Source organism: Oryza sativa, chromosome 7 (assembly GCF_034140825.1).
Source record: "Oryza sativa Japonica Group chromosome 7, ASM3414082v1".
Lineage (NCBI taxonomy): Eukaryota > Viridiplantae > Streptophyta > Magnoliopsida > Poales > Poaceae > Oryza > Oryza sativa.
Genome location: NC_089041.1, coordinates 3,361,072 through 3,378,589, shown reverse-complemented (window position 1 = coordinate 3,378,589; position 17,518 = coordinate 3,361,072). Strand labels below are relative to the sequence as shown.

The following is a 17,518-nucleotide window of genomic DNA, read 5'->3' as shown; positions in this document are numbered from 1 at the left end:
CTTGAGCCTTATGTTTAAGAAAATTATCTGAATTAGGCCCGAACATAGACTCGGTGGATTTGAAATGCTAGTACGTTTGTACTTACTACTGTCATAGAAAGATGAGTTAAAACTTGCAAACCCAAAAAAGGATTGAACAGTACTACCCACCAAAATTGGCATTTGGCTCGGATGGCGCCACGTAGCATTTGCAGGCACCTGAAACTGTTCCTACTGTTCGTGCGGCTGTGCCGCGGCGCACCACGACGCGGCGGACATCGTGACACGTGAAGAACGCTCACGCTCACGTAACCAAATACACCAACGCGAAAAGCACGGATCAAACACAACACAGAGCAAATTCCTCGTCGCATTGCGTCAGGACGGGATAGGATGTGGTGGTGGCCGGCGTTCCTGTACCCGCCGCCGGCGCCGGCGTTCGTGGCGGCGGCGTCGGTGGCGCAGTTCGCGTTGCTGGCGAACGCCGGGCTCGGGGAGCTCCGCGGCGAGCACATGGCCTACTCCAAGTTCTGGCAGGTCGTCGCCGGGAAGAAGAAGAACGGCGGCGGCGGCGGCGGCGGCGCGCTGCTGCCCAGCCGGCAGGGGATGCTGGTGGCGTACGTGCCGGCGTTCGTCGCCGCGGCGGCGTCGTTCGCCGTGCCCGGCGCCGTGGTGGGCGTGCGCGCCCAGGTCCTCAGCGCCGCGCTCACCGTCCACTTTCTCAAACGAATTCTCGAGGTAATTCATGGCCTTGCCAGTTGCCACCGGTTTTTGCAATCAACTATGCTCATAGCCTTATAGCGATAGAGTTTACTTGCGTACGTTTATATGGGTGAGTGTGCGTGTGTTATGAGTTTCTACGTTATACTGTGTAATTCTTAGAAAAAAATCCATGGAATGATGAAAATTAAAAGATGATTGTTTAGCCACAATTCTTTTCATCTTTTCTTTAAGGTGGCAATGCACAGTAGCAAAGTTTTTTCGGTCTGCTTTGTATCCCCCATACCCCATAACCACCTCAGCGTGTTATCGATATATGCTACTTTTTTTTCTAATATATTAATGGATAAGGTTTTTACATGTTCACGAGAAAAAAAAAGAACAATTCAAGATCCTTGCTGAATGCTAGTGGAAAATACATTTGATTTAAGAACAAAACTTTAAATGCAAATGAAAACATTTGGCCTGTACACCACCACTAGGTATGCAAAGCTAACGAAATCAAAGCATAAATATGCATTTTTTTATTTTTCTGCAAAATTATATAAGTCCAGTTAGATTGCTCAAATTTTGAAGTTAATAAAACATTGAGGTGTGAAAAAGTGTTGAATTACAGACGGTGGTGTATATCAGTACCAATTTGCTAAATTTGAGTTCATTTTGCTTACTTTTCCAACTCATCTCTCGTTTTCCGTACACAGTTATTTAAACTACTAAACGGTGTTTTTTTTAAATATTTTATATACGAAAGTTGCTTTAAAAATAATATTAATCTATTTTTTAAAAAATCAACTAATATTTAATTAATTATGTGCTAATTAGATGCCCAACACAGGCTTAAATATTCAATGCATTAAATTGTTTTTTAGGTACTGTTCATCCATCAGTACAGTGGAAGCATGCCACTCAACACGGCGGCCACCATCTCCTCCAGCTACCTCGTCATCACCGCCACCATGATCTACGCGCAGCACCTCGCCGCCGGCCTCCCGGACCCGCCGGTCGACCTCCTCTACCCCGGCGTGGCCGCCTTCGCCGTCGGCATCGCCGGCAACTTCTACCACCACTACCTCCTCTCGCAGCTGAGGAACGCAGCCGGCGGCAGCGGCGGCGGCGAGAGGCAGTACAGGATCCCCACCGGCGGCCTCTTCGGGCTCGCCGCCTGCCCGCACTACCTGTTCGAGATCGTCGGCTTCTTCGGCTTCGCCATGATCGCGCAGACGGCGCACGCGCTCGCCGTGGCCTCCGGCACGGTGGCGTACCTCGCCGGGAGGAGCTGCGCCACCAGGAGGTGGTACGAGTCCAAGTTCGAGGATTTCCCTGATAGCATCAAGGCGTTGGTTCCATATATTCTGTAAATCTTTTTCATTTTGATGAAAATTTATGTAAAATGAATAAATACTGTACAAGAAATATCTTAGGCTTTTCGTCGCTTCGTTTTGAATTTAGACTAGCTGTGACTTGTGACTATGCATGCAATGAAACAAATAATTATACGTGAGGACAAATAATTATACGTGAGGAAATAATAAATCCCAACAAAAATGTGGTGAAATTTGATTGTTTTTTATCTGGTTTTTGATGTGCCAAAACATCCAACATCTGATCCGAAATTTTAAACCCTGTGTCAATTGCACTAGAAGAATTTCTATTTCCTTTTGAAATGAAATTAAGCGCGAGAAGACCTGTTAGCCTTGCCCTTAGGTTAAGTCTAGGTCGTTTTCCATTTCAAACAATTTCAGCAGACGATGCGACTTTCTGTCATTAAACATTTTTTTCAAGAGAAAAACAGGGGTAATGGCCCAGTACCATAGATAGATGACAAAGATTGAAATTGACCCTCATGAAACATATAATGTTCCATTGTGCGTACCATAACCGTTCTTCAAAATAATATGGTAATTTAAAATTTTCAGTTGATTGTGATTTCTTAGTTTCCTCAACTATGACTGACTGAATAAGGATTCGATCGGATGTGTCAGATTCATGAATAGTAACTGATGGGTTGGTTTTGAATGTTCGAACATGTTGACCTTTTAAGCTTGATAGTGTCATCTCATAAGCACTGTAATTAAGAGGCATGTCAAGTTGCAGATAATTCAATTGACATGGTCTAGAATCCTGCCTATATGTATTATTGGTCACGGAAATCATGAGATCAATCGACGTCAAAGTTGTCATAGACTGAAGAAGTACGCAAATTAGTTGAGACTTGAGAGGTATAGTATTTTACAAAAATGTAAATTCTCGTTAAGATCTTTCTTCAGAAGTTCAGAGATCATGATTGGGATTCGGGCAGTCAAGGATGAAAATCTACTCTATTTCAAGTTGTGCAGATTAATTTACTAAGTAGGTCATCATTATCTAAAAAAAATTTACTAAGTAGGTCATATGCTTCTTGCAGGGATTAGCTGAAACTTCACTGGATGTTTTAAATTTGTTCTGAATGTTTCTTCAGATATAGCATTTTCTTAGTATCACATGAAAATGGTCAAAAGAACCTTCTTGGATGAGGATAAAATATGAATGTTTTATGAAAAAAATAAAACACCTCCAAATCAAGTCTAGAACACACTTCATAGAACATCCCTGGACTCAGTGAGTTTATTTGACTCTGTCAGACCGTCACACGGCTTAATTAATACATGCCGTGTTAATTTCCTACATTTCCTACCAAATGTATCGAGGTTGACATGAGCAGGATGGACAGTAGAAAGCTTGCTTGGACCTTGTCATGTCCGAGTGAATAATTGGCATTTGGTAAAATTAGTCATTGTCATGAGTCGTTTGCAGTCAGGTGAAGAAATCTACTCTTGATAGCGTGTTATCGTCTTAATTATCTGATGCTGACAAGTTGAAATGTTGTTTTGCCTGATCAAGTACCATGAATGAATGACTCTGCAAATGCAGTCTTATCATGTGTTCACGAGAAGAGAACATGCTTTTGTAAACCAGTTCACAGATGAATTTTCACACCTTCAGTCCAAATCGACCTATAAATTGATAGAGAAATATAAAAACAGAGTACGCTGTGAATTCTCAGATATTATTAGAGGGATCTGTTCTTTTTATTTTGACATGTATAGATTGAATTCATCTTAACTACGCAGTAATTTATTTTCGGTTTGTTTAACACAAATTTGTTTTCAGGATTTGCTTTCAGAATTGTGCATGATCATTTAATTTAGATGGCGTTCAAAAGACGGTGATACATGCCCTGGTGTAAAATGAATTTCCCTGATCTCAAGTTCAGATAATGCCTGGAGCTTAATTTTCAGAAAGAAAAAGAAGAGGAAGTTCATAATCTTTCAGTAGAAGAAGCAGTTGAAGATCTGCAAAGTAAAATGCAAGTGCTTTTTCACATGGAATTTGCCTTAGTTATCCAACGTGCAAAAAGCAACCATACTTCCAAAAGATCCAACAATGGCTAGACAATTTGTAATCAAACCTATGTAAATATTAGATTTATATTTATAAATATATATACACGCTGTAGAATCCTTTTCTACAGTTTTTAACTTCAAAACAAGAGAGGAAGTTCAGATAATGCAAAGTGAGAAGGCTGATGTATATTGGTTAAATAAAATCAACAAATTAATTGCACTTAATGTGTTAACTATTAAAATGATCAAGAAATGTACAGTGCCGAATAACAAAAGTAAAATAACATCCGAAGGAGCAATATAAACTGAAACAAGCTACACACATACTACAGAAGTACAGATCGGTTAGCACTTCGAGTGCGACTGTTCGTGCTAAATTTTCCCCTAATCGAGAAAAATTTTGCACGAACACTGTATGATCTGATACAAACATTGATTAGAAATTTAGAACTCTAAGACATAATTAGAACAAAACGCCCAGCTCTTGCAAGGCCTGCATCGTGGTCGGCGAGAAGAAGAGGCTACTCGGCGACAGAAGAGAAGCAGCCGCCGGAGATGGAAGAAGAAATGGATGCGCCGAATGGTCGTCGTCGTCGTCGTCGTTGTCGTCAATCGCCGGCGGAGCAGGCTGACGCTGCTGCCCAAGCGCGAGCACCAGTGGGTCGGCGGCGGCGGCGGCCCTGCCTCCGGCCACCAGGTCCGGCAATGTCGCGGTTGGATCCGACGGCGCCGTCGCCGTCGCCGTCGACGGCTTGCCGGTGAGCTTCTGCACGATGGCCCTGAACTCCTCCGGCTGCGCGTGGACGACCCTGGGCGTGAGCTCGTACACGATCACCGGTCCCATGTCGCCGCCGCCGGCGACGACACGGGGTTTCTTGGTCGGCCGACTCGCCTCCGCCGCCGCCGGCGACACGATCAGCGACTGCGGCCGCGGGCCCTGGATGCTACCGCCGCCTGGCCTCTTCGCCTTCGACGGCGACGACGACGACGACGACATGGCTCGCTCTCGCTGCAGTGGCCGCGACGTTTGTTCTCGTCAGAAGTTGCTGCTGCTGCTGCTGCTAGAAAACAACACCCGCGAATGCTTATATAATGGCGCCAAGCAAAAAAAGATGACGTCAAAAGCGCGCGAAATGGTCAGACAGAGTTTTTTATGTGATTAAATTGAATATTGCTCCAAGCAGCCTGCAGCGTATTTAACTAAACTATGCAGACCAAATCATTATACACACCTAATCATGCACCTTAACACAAAGATCCGTCATTAGATATGGTTGGTGTTAGTTTAATGATAATCTAATTACTTGTTAATTAGTAGCCGCATACTTCCTGGACAGTGCAAAATGCTGTCGACAGTGCACTAGACGGTCCCAAATATATATACTTCTCTGACAGCTGCACGCGGGTGCTTCGTTTCAGGTGGTCAGGAACTCAGATTGATCATCAGCAGCTGCATCTGCATCCAGTGCATATGAACTTAATTAGCTTGCTTGTTTAACATGAGGTTCAAAATGAGACGCTTGATTAAAATTAACCAGAGCGATTAATCAGAGAGAGAGAGAGAGAGAGAGAGAGAGAGAGAGAGAGAGAGAGAGCGACTGAGCGAGCTTTGCGTAGCGGATGATGCACGCACGAACGTAGTGCATAATGGCCGCCTGGCCGGCCGGATCGAAGGAGGCAGACAGTAGCTTAATTAAGGTACTAGTAGTTATATTTGACTATGCTAATTAATTCCCATGCAAATCTATCTATCTATCCATCCATCCATATAGGCAGGAGTCCTTAAAAAATCTATCCAAGCAGGTCAAACAACGCACCACTGGTAGAGAAACCATCTTTCGTTGGTCGGCCTAATTCCACAATAGTCCCGGTTGCAACAAAAACCGGGACTAAAGATGATATTTAGTCCCGGTTAAAAAGGGTAACGGGCATATTTAACACCAATCGGGACTAAAGATCATCTTTTATCCCGGTTTAAATGCTGTCAGGGCTTGTCAAGGCCCCCCCCGGGATCTTTAGTCCCGGTTGGTGGAGATCGTACTTTAGTCCCGGTTGGTGTTACCAACCGGGGCTAAAGATCCCGGTGATCTTTAGCCCCGGTTCATAACACCAACCGGGACTAAAGTCCCACCCCTATATATATATATATATATATATATATATGTCTTTTTCCTCCTCCAGCCCGAGCAAGCTTCAAAATTTCTTCAAAAAAGAGGGGAGGTCATGCCAAAATTTCTAGTGAATTTATTTTGGTGATTATATACAAATCGGAGGTGCCTAAAAGGTTAGCAACTTCATCCTCCAATGTTTTTTTTGTCATATTACATTTGGAGCTATGTTTTGCACACTTTTTTGTCTCCAAAATTTTGTTGTAAGTTGATGAGAGAGAAAATTTGTGTGGGGAAGAAAGAATATATAGAAATTTAGTTTATTTGCTAAAAAAGGTTTTATAAAATAGTTGAGAAGGAAAATATAGTGAAAGTTAATCTTGAATAATAGAAAACAAACTAAAATGAAAATTAAAAGAAGTACAACACATTAATATTAGTTTAAAACTTTAGAAATAGTAAATAAGAATTATTTGGTGCAATATTTCATAATTTTTGTATGAATAATGATATGTCACTATTGTGTGACTGTTGAAAGAGTTTGTAATTATTTTATAATTATTGTATGAATAATGATATGTCACTATTGTGTGACTGTTGAAAGAGTTTGTAATTATTTTATAATTATTGTATGACTGTCATTATTGTACGAATAATTATTTGTGTACGATTTTTTTTCATGTCATGTAGATGGATCGGCAATGGATGTACGCTGACCGGCGGTCCAAAGAGTTTATTGACAGCATGCATTATTTTTTGAGAGTGGCCGAAGCTAACAGGCAAAAGGGTTTTATTTGTTGTCCATGCAATAAGTGTAAGAATCAGAAGGAGTATTCTGCATCCAGGACTATTCATTTCCACTTGTTTGAGTCGGGGTTTATGCCAAGCTATAATTGTTGGACATCCCACGGAGAGCAAGGTGTTGAAATGGAAGAAAATGAAGTGGAAGACGACAATATTCTGGACTTTGCTCAGTACGCTAGATTTGAAAGAAATCAAACGGGCGAGGAGGAAAGGGATGCTGATGGTAACGACGTTGTGGATGATCTTGGTCAGATGTTGCAGGACGCCAAGGAGGACTGCGAAAGTGAAAAGGGGGCCCATAATTTGGACAAGATGTTAGAGGACCACAGAACATCGTTGTACCCAGGTTGCGAGCAGGGGCACAAAAAGTTGGATACCACTCTGGAATTCTTGCAATGGAAGGCAAAAAATGGTGTTAGTGAGAAGGCATTTGGCGATTTATTGAAACTCATCGAGAACATTCTTCCGGAGGGAAACAAATTGCCCGAGACAACGTACGAGGCTAAGAAGATAGTCTGCCCTCTAGGACTGGAAGTTTAGAAGATTCATGCATGTCCGAATGATTGTATCCTATATCGCGGTGAGGAGTACGAGAACCTAGAAGCATGCCCTGTTTGCAAAGCACTACGATACAAGATTAGACGAGATGATCCAGGAGAAGTTGACGGGCAGCTAACGAAGAAGAGAATTCCTGCTAAGGTGATGTGGTATTTCCCTATATTACCACGGCTAAGGCGTTTGTTCAGGAACAAGGGGAATGCTAGAATGATGCGATGGCACGCTGAAGAGCGTCAACAGGACGGGATGCTGAGACACCCCGCCGATGGTTCGCAGTGGCGAAACATCGACAGAAAATTTAAAGACATTGGAAAGAACGCACGAAACATACGGTTTGGTTTAAGTACGGATGGCATGAATCCTTTTGGAGAGATGAGCAGCGGCCATAGCACTTGGCCCGTTACGATGTGTATCTACAACCTCCCCCCTCGGCTATGCATGAAGAGGAAGTACATAATGATACCGATTATTATTCAAGGCCCCAAGCAACCTGGTAACGACATCGATGTGTACCGAAGACCACTGGTCGAAGATCTTAAACTGTTGTGGAAGAAGAAAGGTGTCCCCGTGTGGGACGAGGACAAACAGGAGGAGTTTAACCTACAAGTGCTACTGTTCGTAACCATCAACGATTGGCCTGCACTTAGCAACCTATCCGGGCAGTCCAACAAGGGGTACAAGGCTTGCACTCACTGTATGGATGAAACAGAAAGTACGTATCTTAAGCACTGTAGGAAGGTTGTGTACATGGGTCATCGTCGATTCCTTGCAGCAAACCACTCGGTACAGAAGAAAGGCAAGCACTTTGAACATAAGGTGGACCACTGTACAAAGCCTAAACATCGCAGCGGGAAAACAGTGTTTGTATGGTTAAAGATCTTAAAGTAGTGTTTGAAAGGGGCCTGGCAGCCAGCCTATAGAGAGCGAAGATGGTCACGCGGCGATGTGGAAAAAGAACTCTATATTTTGGGAGTTACTCTATTGGGAATTCTTGGACGTCCGCCACGCAATCGACGTGATGTACCTCACTAAGAACCTTTGCGTAAACCTTTTTGGCTTCCTAGGTGTATATGGAAAGTTGAAAGATACACTGGAAGCACGTAATGATCTAAAGCATATGGAACAACGCGGTGACCTTCACCCGGAACCAAAGGAGAAAGGAAGCCATTACTTGAGTCCAGCCAGCTACACTCTTAGCAAGGCAGAGAAGGAAAGTATGTTTGAATGCTTGTAAAGCATCAAGGTACCGTCTAGATACTCCACGAATATAAAGCGAATAATAAGCATGAAGGAGAAAAAGTTCACAAATCTAAAGTCTCATGACTGTCACGTGTTGATGACACAGCTGCTACCAATTGTAAAAAGGGGTATCCTCCCAAACAATGTCCGGGCAACAATAACAAAGCTATGTGCTTTCATGAACGCAATTTCGCAGAAGGTCATCGATCCGAATAGATTAGAAGCCCTGCAGAATGATGTGGTGCAATGTCTTGTCAGTTTTGAGTTGATATTTCCACCTTCATTTTTCAATATAATGACGCATCTGCTTTGTCACCTTGTCAAAGAGATCGGTATTCTCGATCCTGTGTACCAACACAACATGTTTCCTTTCGAGAGGTACATGGGCGTTCTGAAGAAGTATGTTCGTAACCGTGCTCGTCCAGAGGCAAGCATCGCCAAGGGGTATGGAACAGAGGAGGTCATTGAATTCTGCGTAGAATTTATTGAAGACCTTCACCCAATCGGGGTACCTGAATCATGCCATGAAGGGAGACTACGGGGAAAGGGGACTCTCGGAAGGAAAGCAATAATGACGGTAGACAACAATTTATTCCGTAAAGCCCATTTCACGGTTCTGCAACAATCTTCATTCCTTTCTTGAGATCCCATATTTTAGGAGTTAATTTTTAACTAACCGTTAGCGTTCATAACTGATTGCGCTATGTCATGTATAGTATTATCTTAAGTTAAATATTAACTTTGCTCCCGTTGGCTCATGGGAAGCGATGCCGTCGGTTTAGAGTCAAAGATTAACTCTAAATGGTTAGCGATGTCATTTTTTTTGGAGCGCACAAACCGTCAATGGTGAGTTAACTTTTGACTATTATAGCATGATGTTGAAAGATAGTAGTTAAATTTTAGCCTGTTGTACATCATGCAACAAAGTATATAATCGCTGAACAAAGATTCTTGCGCGGGGTAGGTGAGCACTATGAACACTATTAGCATGCTAGTTCATAGCAAAAATATGTATTGTGTCATTACATGGCTGTAACTGGTAATATTTTTAAAAGACATAATGGACAAGTACTAGCATTCAAAACACACATTGTGTTGCAGAGTTTGCCATTTAGGAAGAACAAGCATTAGGATGGAGGGTTGATCACTGGTGAGCTGCTGAACTGGGAGATCTCGGGATGGTGCTGAGTGATTAAGTTGTGCTCGCTGAATACCATATGATGAAGGATGCTTGAGCGGAGAATCGTTGAGTCGCTCTGTGGGAAAAACAAGGATAATGTTAATGCTGAAAGTACGACAAACTATAGATGCGATGCAATATGTTGGAGGTTTCATACAGGTATTTGCAGTGCCTCAATGGGCTCCCGTTTACCGTCGTAGACCTCCATGAACTTCATTATGTATAATGCACATTAATTCATACTCAGGATAGAAATAAAAAAACATGTCCGGAATAACAGTGGTCGAATACTTAAGAAATGAAAGTGTTGACCGGTGAAAAGAGAGAGAATGTGCTTACCACCAAGCATACCACACAAGATGCTATTGACGACCCCGGATTTTGTCGCCAACATCTGAGACTGTGACTTAGTGCTTGGAACACTGCCTTCGACCAGTCGATGGAAGCAACCCGGTCCAGATCGGCGGCAACCCAAACGTCGCTCTTGGGGATATAGAAGTCAGTTGTTGGGAGTAAAAGCTTGGACATGATAACCATGACAAAGAAACAAACTGCAGTAGGGTCGTCCTCCCTGTTCTTGATCACTTCAATAAGCATTTTAGAAGATAACTGAGCATTCCGTTGAATCCCCAATTCTTCGGTGATCCTATCGTGGGTGTTTCGCACCACCTTGTTAGGTGGGATAACAATATCCTTGCCGCCCAATGGGTTCCCCATGACAAGATGGACAGTGCGGGGGGTGATCTGGATCTTCCTGTCATCATCAATCAAAATGCACATAGAGTTCGGACCTGTCCTGTCCATTAGCCACTGTATGAGATCTGGCTTCTCAAGGCTCTCAAGTTTCATGCATGCCACGGCATCTAATCCAATTTCTTCTAACTTTTCGTGGTGCGTCTTTGACAACGCACGACAAGCCTCCGACGCCAACGCGGCGCTACAACGTGTCAGGTTGGGTCCCTTGACCATAGGATCCTGCGAAAAAAATTGAAAAATGCATGCAAAGGTAAGCAAAAAATGAACATCCAATAGTTAGAACACCATGATTTATGTTTGAACTCACAAAAACATATGGAATGACCACACAGTTGCACACCACGGTATTATTTGCAAAAGATAGTCATCAATGGTACATACATAGGAAAAACACTATAACCCATCGGTGGATCGTTGGGAGAGCAAAACGCAAACGATAGATACTAACGTACACACCATAGTCAAAAATCCGACAGAAAAAAGAGATGCCACCAATTTGCCTGTAAAATATCAACACATTCGCATTCCCATGTTGAGATATGCTCTATAAAAAACATCCTCATACAGAGAAAATAATGTGGCAAATCCCAAAATAGGAAAAATTTAACTTATACTGTAATACTCAACAGTGACATCACTCACAATGTTCTACACCAGGATTAGTGCTGACTAAAAGCCCCAATAGTGACAGAGTGAGCAAAACCTCACTCCCCAAATTAGTTGGGGTTGTACCCTAGAAAGGCAATAAAAGATTGTAGCCAAAAATTAACTGGCAAAAACGTATGAGGAAAGTGACAAAAAAAATATGCAGAAAAGGGTGTTCTCACAATGTCGGTTGTTGCGCCCCTGCTTGCTGACTAAGCCCGCCTCCTCATTTTGGCCTCGTCTGTGCTGTTTCATCCACGGCTAGTGATGAGGAGGTTGCGCCGTTGGTCATGGTCTGGGGCAGGACAACCTCGCACCCTGTTTGAGAATCGGCGAACCTGATCCTCTTCACCTTGGCCGACATTTTCACAGTGATCTCCATGTGTGCACTAATCGAAACAAAAAAGATTTCGCTGAGAGCAAACCCTATGTTGGGGATGATTTGGGATACAGAAACAAAATGAGGGAAAAATAAAGAAAAAGAAAAGGGGTAGACATTTGGGGGGAGTGTTGCATAGCAAAATACCTCACACCCGCTGGGGAGCAACTTGCGGCGGCGCCGGCGACCTCCGTTTCACAAGCGACGATAGAAGGGAAGACGAATCAAAATATTTAAATAAGGAAGAAACCCTAGGTTGTGGGTGGTTTGGGATGTGGAATCAGAATGAGCAGCGAAGAAAGAAATAAAAGGGGAAATGGATTTGGGATGGGATGTGGAATCAGTATAGCACGTTACCTCACAGCCGGTGTGAGAGGACCCCCGCCAAGAAGCGCCGTGCGGCAGCGCCGGCGATCTCTCTTTCACGAGCAGCGAGATGAGAGAGGGTGCTCCCTGACGATGGTGAGAAAAAAAGAAACTAACCGGAAAATATGGGGGAGACGATAGCGTCGACGGTTTGAAATGACTAGTCCCTAAAGATTCGCTGCTGCAAAGACTGTGACTGATAAAAAATAATAAAAAAGGGTTCATAATTATCAATTCATCGTTTCTCATAGTTGAAAAATAACTCAGTATTATTGAAGAGTTGGAGAATAGATAGGCGGAGTTAAAGTTTAACTACTACAATTGGGTGGTGCGTTACGGTAACAGAGTTAAAACATTACTTGCAGGGGTTGAATCCTGTCCAAGATGTGTTGAGTCTGGACTTCGATGACAGTTAAAAAGTAACTGAGTACTCATTGTGTGTTTGTTGACGAAAAAATCGAACACGCCGGCCTGGGAGATCTGCTTAGCTCCTGTGTAGGTCCAAAGGTTGATGAGATGCGGGCGTGCCAGTCAGTTTGATCCTGCAACTGACAAGATATGCAAATAGTAGATCAAAACAGCCGATCGGCTGATAAGCCGATGGAGTAGTTCCAGCCGATAGCAGATAATAGCCGATGCCGATACCAGCCGATAGCGATAGGGTTTAAGCAATCGGCTATATGTCCAATGTAGATAATGATATAAAGGCAATCGGCTAATGATAATATATTATAGCAATATAATTCAGTATATAATCCAGTAGAAACCAATCGGCTAGAAACAAGATATAATAAGCACTGATCCGAAGGTTAAAGCACACATCGGCTGGTGGTCCGATGTCATTAAATCCACAAGATTAGATAAAACAGTGAAACCTTTGTTGTCATCGGCTAAATTCAACTTATATGTATGTGCAATCCTTATGAGCCGATGCAACGTCTAGATAACTCACCGGCTGAAACCCCGATGAAACCCTTATTAGCGGTCAAGCACGACTTAGTAGATCAAACTTAACTGATGCAGCACTAAGTATGAAAAGAAACATAATATCTAGACAATCAAGCCGTTGACTGAGTTTTCAGGGTGGTAGATGCCTAGGCTAATCTAATCTAGCACCGCGATTTAGCCGATACCGGCAGAAACCCTAAAACGAAAAGCAGCCGATAGAGCTAAATTGATATGCTAAGACTAGATTAACAGAGACATATAATAAATAGGTAGGCAAATATATCATCCAAACCAGAGCAATCAAAGAGGTCAAATGTACTAATGCAGCCTTGAACGATGCCGATGTAGATGAGACAATTGCCTGGGCCGACGGAACATTGGACTTATCCCTTTGCCGGAGATCGAAGACGATGCAGCCCCGCGTCGGGTGCCAAGTCCCGCCGGACGATAAAATAAAGTAGAAAAGGTAAAAGGTGGCGATGCGCCGAATTGTATTGATGATGAAGATAGATTACATAGACCCCGAGTGTACATATTTATACCCATTGGTTGATACAAGTCCTTGTCGGACAAGAAAGAAACTAACCTAAAGATAAAAGGAAAACATAAAGTCCTTATCGGACACTAAACACACTTTCCTAAAAATAAAAGGAAACTAACAAACTATTCCTAATTAATAGATAAATTGCCATGCCGCATCCTCTTTAAACTCGGTCACTTAGGGATAAGCTTCCTTTAGTAGATTGATTTCCTTAACCGAATATAGCAAGAATCCGACTATTGGCGACTTGATAACTCCCATCGGCTGATTCCGAGATGCTGCAGTCGATAATGATTCTAAGCCGATAATGTCTTTGCCGATTACCAAATTTCACTGTTAACAGTGTTGAAAAAAAGGAACATTTGATTCGTAACAAACATTGCAGATGAGAACATTTAATTCAAATAAAAAATGACGTATTAGCGATATATAGACGACAGTTAAAAAAATAATTGTATTGTCCTAAAAATAAATTAAAATGGTTTTTTTTTTGCTAAACTTGAACCAAGAAATAAGAAATAATAAAAAAAATAAGGTATGATTAAAAGAAAAATACTTGTAGATAAAAAAATGCTCTAATTGACTATATTCCCTGCAAATGGGATATGTAAGCTCCATACACTAAATCGTATTCCCGAGTGGTGAACATAAAAAAATGTTCAGCTAAAAATTTACAACGTACATTCTGTCTATATGTGGTGGGCTATCATGTGGATATATAGAAGTAAAAATTTAACTACCGGTAAGATCGTTGGTGGTACGGGAAGGGGGATGGGGGTGGGACGCGCAGGCGGTGGGTGTGGAGACTGTGTCACGTGCCATTTAATTCGTGGCACCTTAAGGTGCCATATATATATATATATATATAATCAACCATACAGCAAACAGGGCCATGCAAATAAAAAAAATGGTGCACCGATCTTTAGTCCCGGTTGGTAAGCCGGCCACGTGGCTGACCGATCTTTAGTCCCGGTTGGTAACACGAACCGGGACTAAAGATCGATCTTTAGTCCTGGTTATTTCACCCGGGACTAAAGATAGCTATCTTTAGTCCCGGATTCATAGTCCCGGTTAGACAATCGAGACTAAAGGAGGGTTACCAACCGGGACTGTAAACGGTTTCTCCACCAGTGCATACACATGCGTCTTTATACGCGGAGCAAAATTGACAGACAAAAGGAACAACAACATATACTTGTATTGTCACATACACCGATGATATGATCTCTAAAATATATCTTTAATTATATTTGTTTATTATAACATATATAATACATAAATATGTTTTTTTTACTTCCATTATACTAAGTAAGATAACTATATATATATTTCTAGTGTCTTTAAACTAAATATTTTTTAAAGCTATTGATAACCAAAAGATATAAAGGGTTGATCTTGAATTATACTCCTAGGAGTATAAAGAGTATAACCAGAGGAGTATACTTTTAGTCGTGTAATTCCTAGGAAAGTGTTTACATAGAATATACATAATTGGGAGAGACACGAAGCTCAAGAAAAAAATTAGTATATGTTAGCAAGTCGTGGAGCCCATCGGTTAGTCTAATAAACCAAATCAAAAGTCAAAATTTGAATTTTCAAATTTGATTTTCGAGTTGATTTTAAGATATTTTCAGCGTAATTTCTTTTTAGCGTTGGCTTTTAAATCTCTACGAACAAATATATAAAAGTTTTACATATAAATTAATTTGTGCAACTTGAGTTACATATAAGCCAAAACGGCTTATTAGGAAATATGTGCAACCGATGAGACCCATGGATCGATATGGGCCGGCACGTCGATTGCATCACACATGAGGTCCACATGTGCAATTGCATCATCTGTGTGACGAGGAGTTTCCAACTCCAACTTCACCGACGCTGTCAAGGATGTGAGCCGCAACATTGCAGCAAGAGGGGATCGAAAAGCGCGGCTCGACACCGACGCGACGCCATGAATACTGTGAGTAAGGCAACGTGCATATGACGAAGACGACATGAACTTTGAATAAGTTAATATTTTTCTTTGGTTGACGTAGTTATGGTTGCGTCATCTTTTCATCTATGTTTGATTTTTTTTTCGAGGATCTATGTTTGATTATTTTTGTCGTGTTTGGGCTTTGAACCAAAAAAAATGTAATAAATAGTGGTAGCTTCAATTGAAGTAAACACCAAATTTAATATCCATTATCTTAAAAAAAAAGAGTCGCCGGTGGTGATTAGAGATTGAAATTTCGGAAATTTCGCCCCCCCCCCCTCCGGCAAGCAATTATTTCGAGGGAAATTTTTGGATTTTTTTTTCAAATATTTGTGAATTTGGTCATAATTTCTTTAAATTGAGTAAAACTATGTTAAATTTTAAAAAAAGTTCTTCCGAAATTTCGGTGCTTACCGAAATTTTCATGCATTCCAAAATGGAAAACACTGGCCGTGATGCACGAAGCGGAGGTTGAGCTCGAGGGCGACACGGCGAAGTCTTCTCCACCGTCACCACCCGCCCGCCGTCATCAACGACGATATAAACAGAGAGACGATACGAGGGAGGGAAGCTGCAACGCCCAAATGCAAGCGAAATATCGGCTCGATGAATTAATATAATCGTGCCTTTCTTTGGGTTATTAGTCTGTCACTTAACCATATATGTACCGATCAACAAAAATGCAAACTTGGAGGGTCGATTGGATAAAACTAATTCATCAACAAATGAATTTTACTTTGCTCAAGATCAATAGGAAAATATCTGAAGGACCGAACTGAAACAAGCTATTAATTACATATACAACATCAGCATAGCTGTGTGCATCTGTTCTTCGTGTTAAATGTATGAGTATGATCTGACCCCAAAATTGCAATCCTAGATCGAGCTAATTAATTAGAACAAATTAGAAGCCAGCTCTTGTAAGGCCTGCATCGTGGTCGGTGACAAGAAGAAGCTACCCGGCGACGGAAGATTCGCCGAATTGTCATCATCAATCTCCGGTGGTGGTGCAGGCCAATGCTGCTGCTGCCCAAACGCGAGCGCCAGTTGGTCGTCGGCGACCGTCGCCGCGGCGGTGTCAGTGATCTCAGCTCCGCCTCCGGCGGTCATCTGATCATCTGCAGATCTCACGGTTGAATCCACCGGCGCCGCCGCCGCCGCCGTCGCCGTCGACAGCTTGCGATTGCCGGTGAGCTTCTGCACGACGGCCATGAACTCCTCCGGCTCGACGTGGACGACCCTGGGCGTGAGCTCGTACACGATCACCGGTCCGGCGTCGCCGCCGCCGCCGCCGCCGCTGGCGACTACACGGGGTTTCTTGGGCGGCCGGCTCGCCGGCGGCGGCGGCGGCGGCGGCGACACGATCAGCGGCTGCGGCCTCGGGCCCCGGATGATGCCGCCTGGCCTCCTCTTCCCCTTCGACGACGGCGGCGGCGACGACGATGACGTGGACGACATGGTTCGCTCGCTGCGTGTGGCAGAAGCCAGCAGGAAGGCAGATGCTTATATAATGGCGCCAAGCAAAAGGATGATGTCAAAAGCGCGCGAAAAGGTTTGAATATATTGCTCCAATTAATCTGCCTGCTGCGCATTTGACTATACGCAGACCAAATTAATTATCAAACTTGTGCAATATAATAATGCACCAACTACGTATACTAACCTTAACATTAACAAAGATCCGTCACTTAGATGTGGTTGGTGTTAGTTTAGTGATTTAATTACTTAGGAGTACTACTCCGTCATAAAAAAAGATAAATCTTAGTTATGAATCTAGATAAATATATGTCAATGTTTGTAGCTATGATTGAATTTATTTGGAATGAAGGGGGCATTTGTATAGACTAGCTATCCGCCTATCCGTATTACTTTTCTGGATGGTTGCTTCCTTCCAGGATAAACGCTACCACGTCTACGCTAGCTGCTGCCTGCTGCCT

At 42.7% G+C, this 17,518-nt stretch overlaps 4 protein-coding genes across 5 annotated transcripts; 1 reads left to right on the top strand and 3 right to left on the bottom strand.

Moving 5' to 3' along the window:
• Window positions 1-238: 238 nt before the first annotated feature.
• Window positions 239-2,267, top strand: LOC4342458 (uncharacterized). Its single transcript, XM_015790159.3, has 2 exons — window positions 239-717; window positions 1,569-2,267. Exons 1-2 carry the CDS (start codon window positions 373-375, stop codon window positions 2,055-2,057), a joined length of 834 nt encoding a protein of 277 aa, XP_015645645.1. The 5' UTR covers window positions 239-372; the 3' UTR covers window positions 2,058-2,267.
• Window positions 2,268-4,545: 2,278 nt separating this feature from the next.
• On the bottom strand, window positions 4,546-5,079 carry LOC107275512 (uncharacterized). Its single transcript, XM_015790378.1, has one exon. It carries the CDS (start codon window positions 5,077-5,079, stop codon window positions 4,546-4,548), a length of 534 nt encoding a protein of 177 aa, XP_015645864.1.
• Window positions 5,080-9,705: 4,626 nt separating this feature from the next.
• Window positions 9,706-12,210, bottom strand: LOC136357484 (uncharacterized). Of its 2 annotated transcripts, XM_066312756.1 has the most exons (5): window positions 11,899-12,210; window positions 11,555-11,761; window positions 10,311-10,946; window positions 10,129-10,182; window positions 9,706-10,047 (listed from the first exon to the last, which is right to left on the bottom strand). In XM_066312756.1, exons 3-5 carry the CDS (start codon window positions 10,938-10,940, stop codon window positions 9,919-9,921), a joined length of 813 nt encoding a protein of 270 aa, XP_066168853.1. In that variant the 5' UTR covers window positions 10,941-10,946; window positions 11,555-11,761; window positions 11,899-12,210; the 3' UTR covers window positions 9,706-9,918. The 2 variants fall into 2 exon arrangements, 1 of the variants encoding a protein (XP_066168853.1); XR_010742794.1 differs by lacking the exon at window positions 10,129-10,182.
• A 4,265-nt stretch (window positions 12,211-16,475) lies between these two features.
• LOC136357287 (protein MKS1-like) lies at window positions 16,476-17,039 on the bottom strand. Its single transcript, XM_066312340.1, has one exon. The coding sequence runs from the start codon at window positions 17,037-17,039 to the stop codon at window positions 16,476-16,478; it is 564 nt and encodes a 187-aa protein (XP_066168437.1).
• Between the last annotated feature and the right edge of the window lie 479 nt (window positions 17,040-17,518).

What these genes read in the sequence shown, in the direction of transcription:
- LOC136357484 (XM_066312756.1), bottom strand. Translation starts at nt 10,940, where the DNA reads ATGGTCAAGGGACCCAACCTGACACGTTGTAGCGCCGCGTTGGCGTCG. An exon ending in CTTGTGTGGTATGCTTGGTG is followed by an intron (nt 10,183 to 10,310) that starts GTAAGCACATTC and finishes TACATAATGAAG; the next exon opens with TTCATGGAGGTCTACGACGG. An exon ending in TTGAGGCACTGCAAATACCT is followed by an intron (nt 10,048 to 10,128) that starts GTATGAAACCTC and finishes TTTTTCCCACAG; the next exon opens with AGCGACTCAACGATTCTCCG.
- LOC4342458 (XM_015790159.3), top strand. Translation starts at nt 373, where the DNA reads ATGTGGTGGTGGCCGGCGTTCCTGTACCCGCCGCCGGCGCCGGCGTTC. An exon ending in TTCTCAAACGAATTCTCGAG is followed by an intron (nt 718 to 1,568) that starts GTAATTCATGGC and finishes ATTGTTTTTTAG; the next exon opens with GTACTGTTCATCCATCAGTA.
- LOC107275512 (XM_015790378.1), bottom strand. Translation starts at nt 5,079, where the DNA reads ATGTCGTCGTCGTCGTCGTCGCCGTCGAAGGCGAAGAGGCCAGGCGGC.
- LOC136357287 (XM_066312340.1), bottom strand. Translation starts at nt 17,039, where the DNA reads ATGTCGTCCACGTCATCGTCGTCGCCGCCGCCGTCGTCGAAGGGGAAG.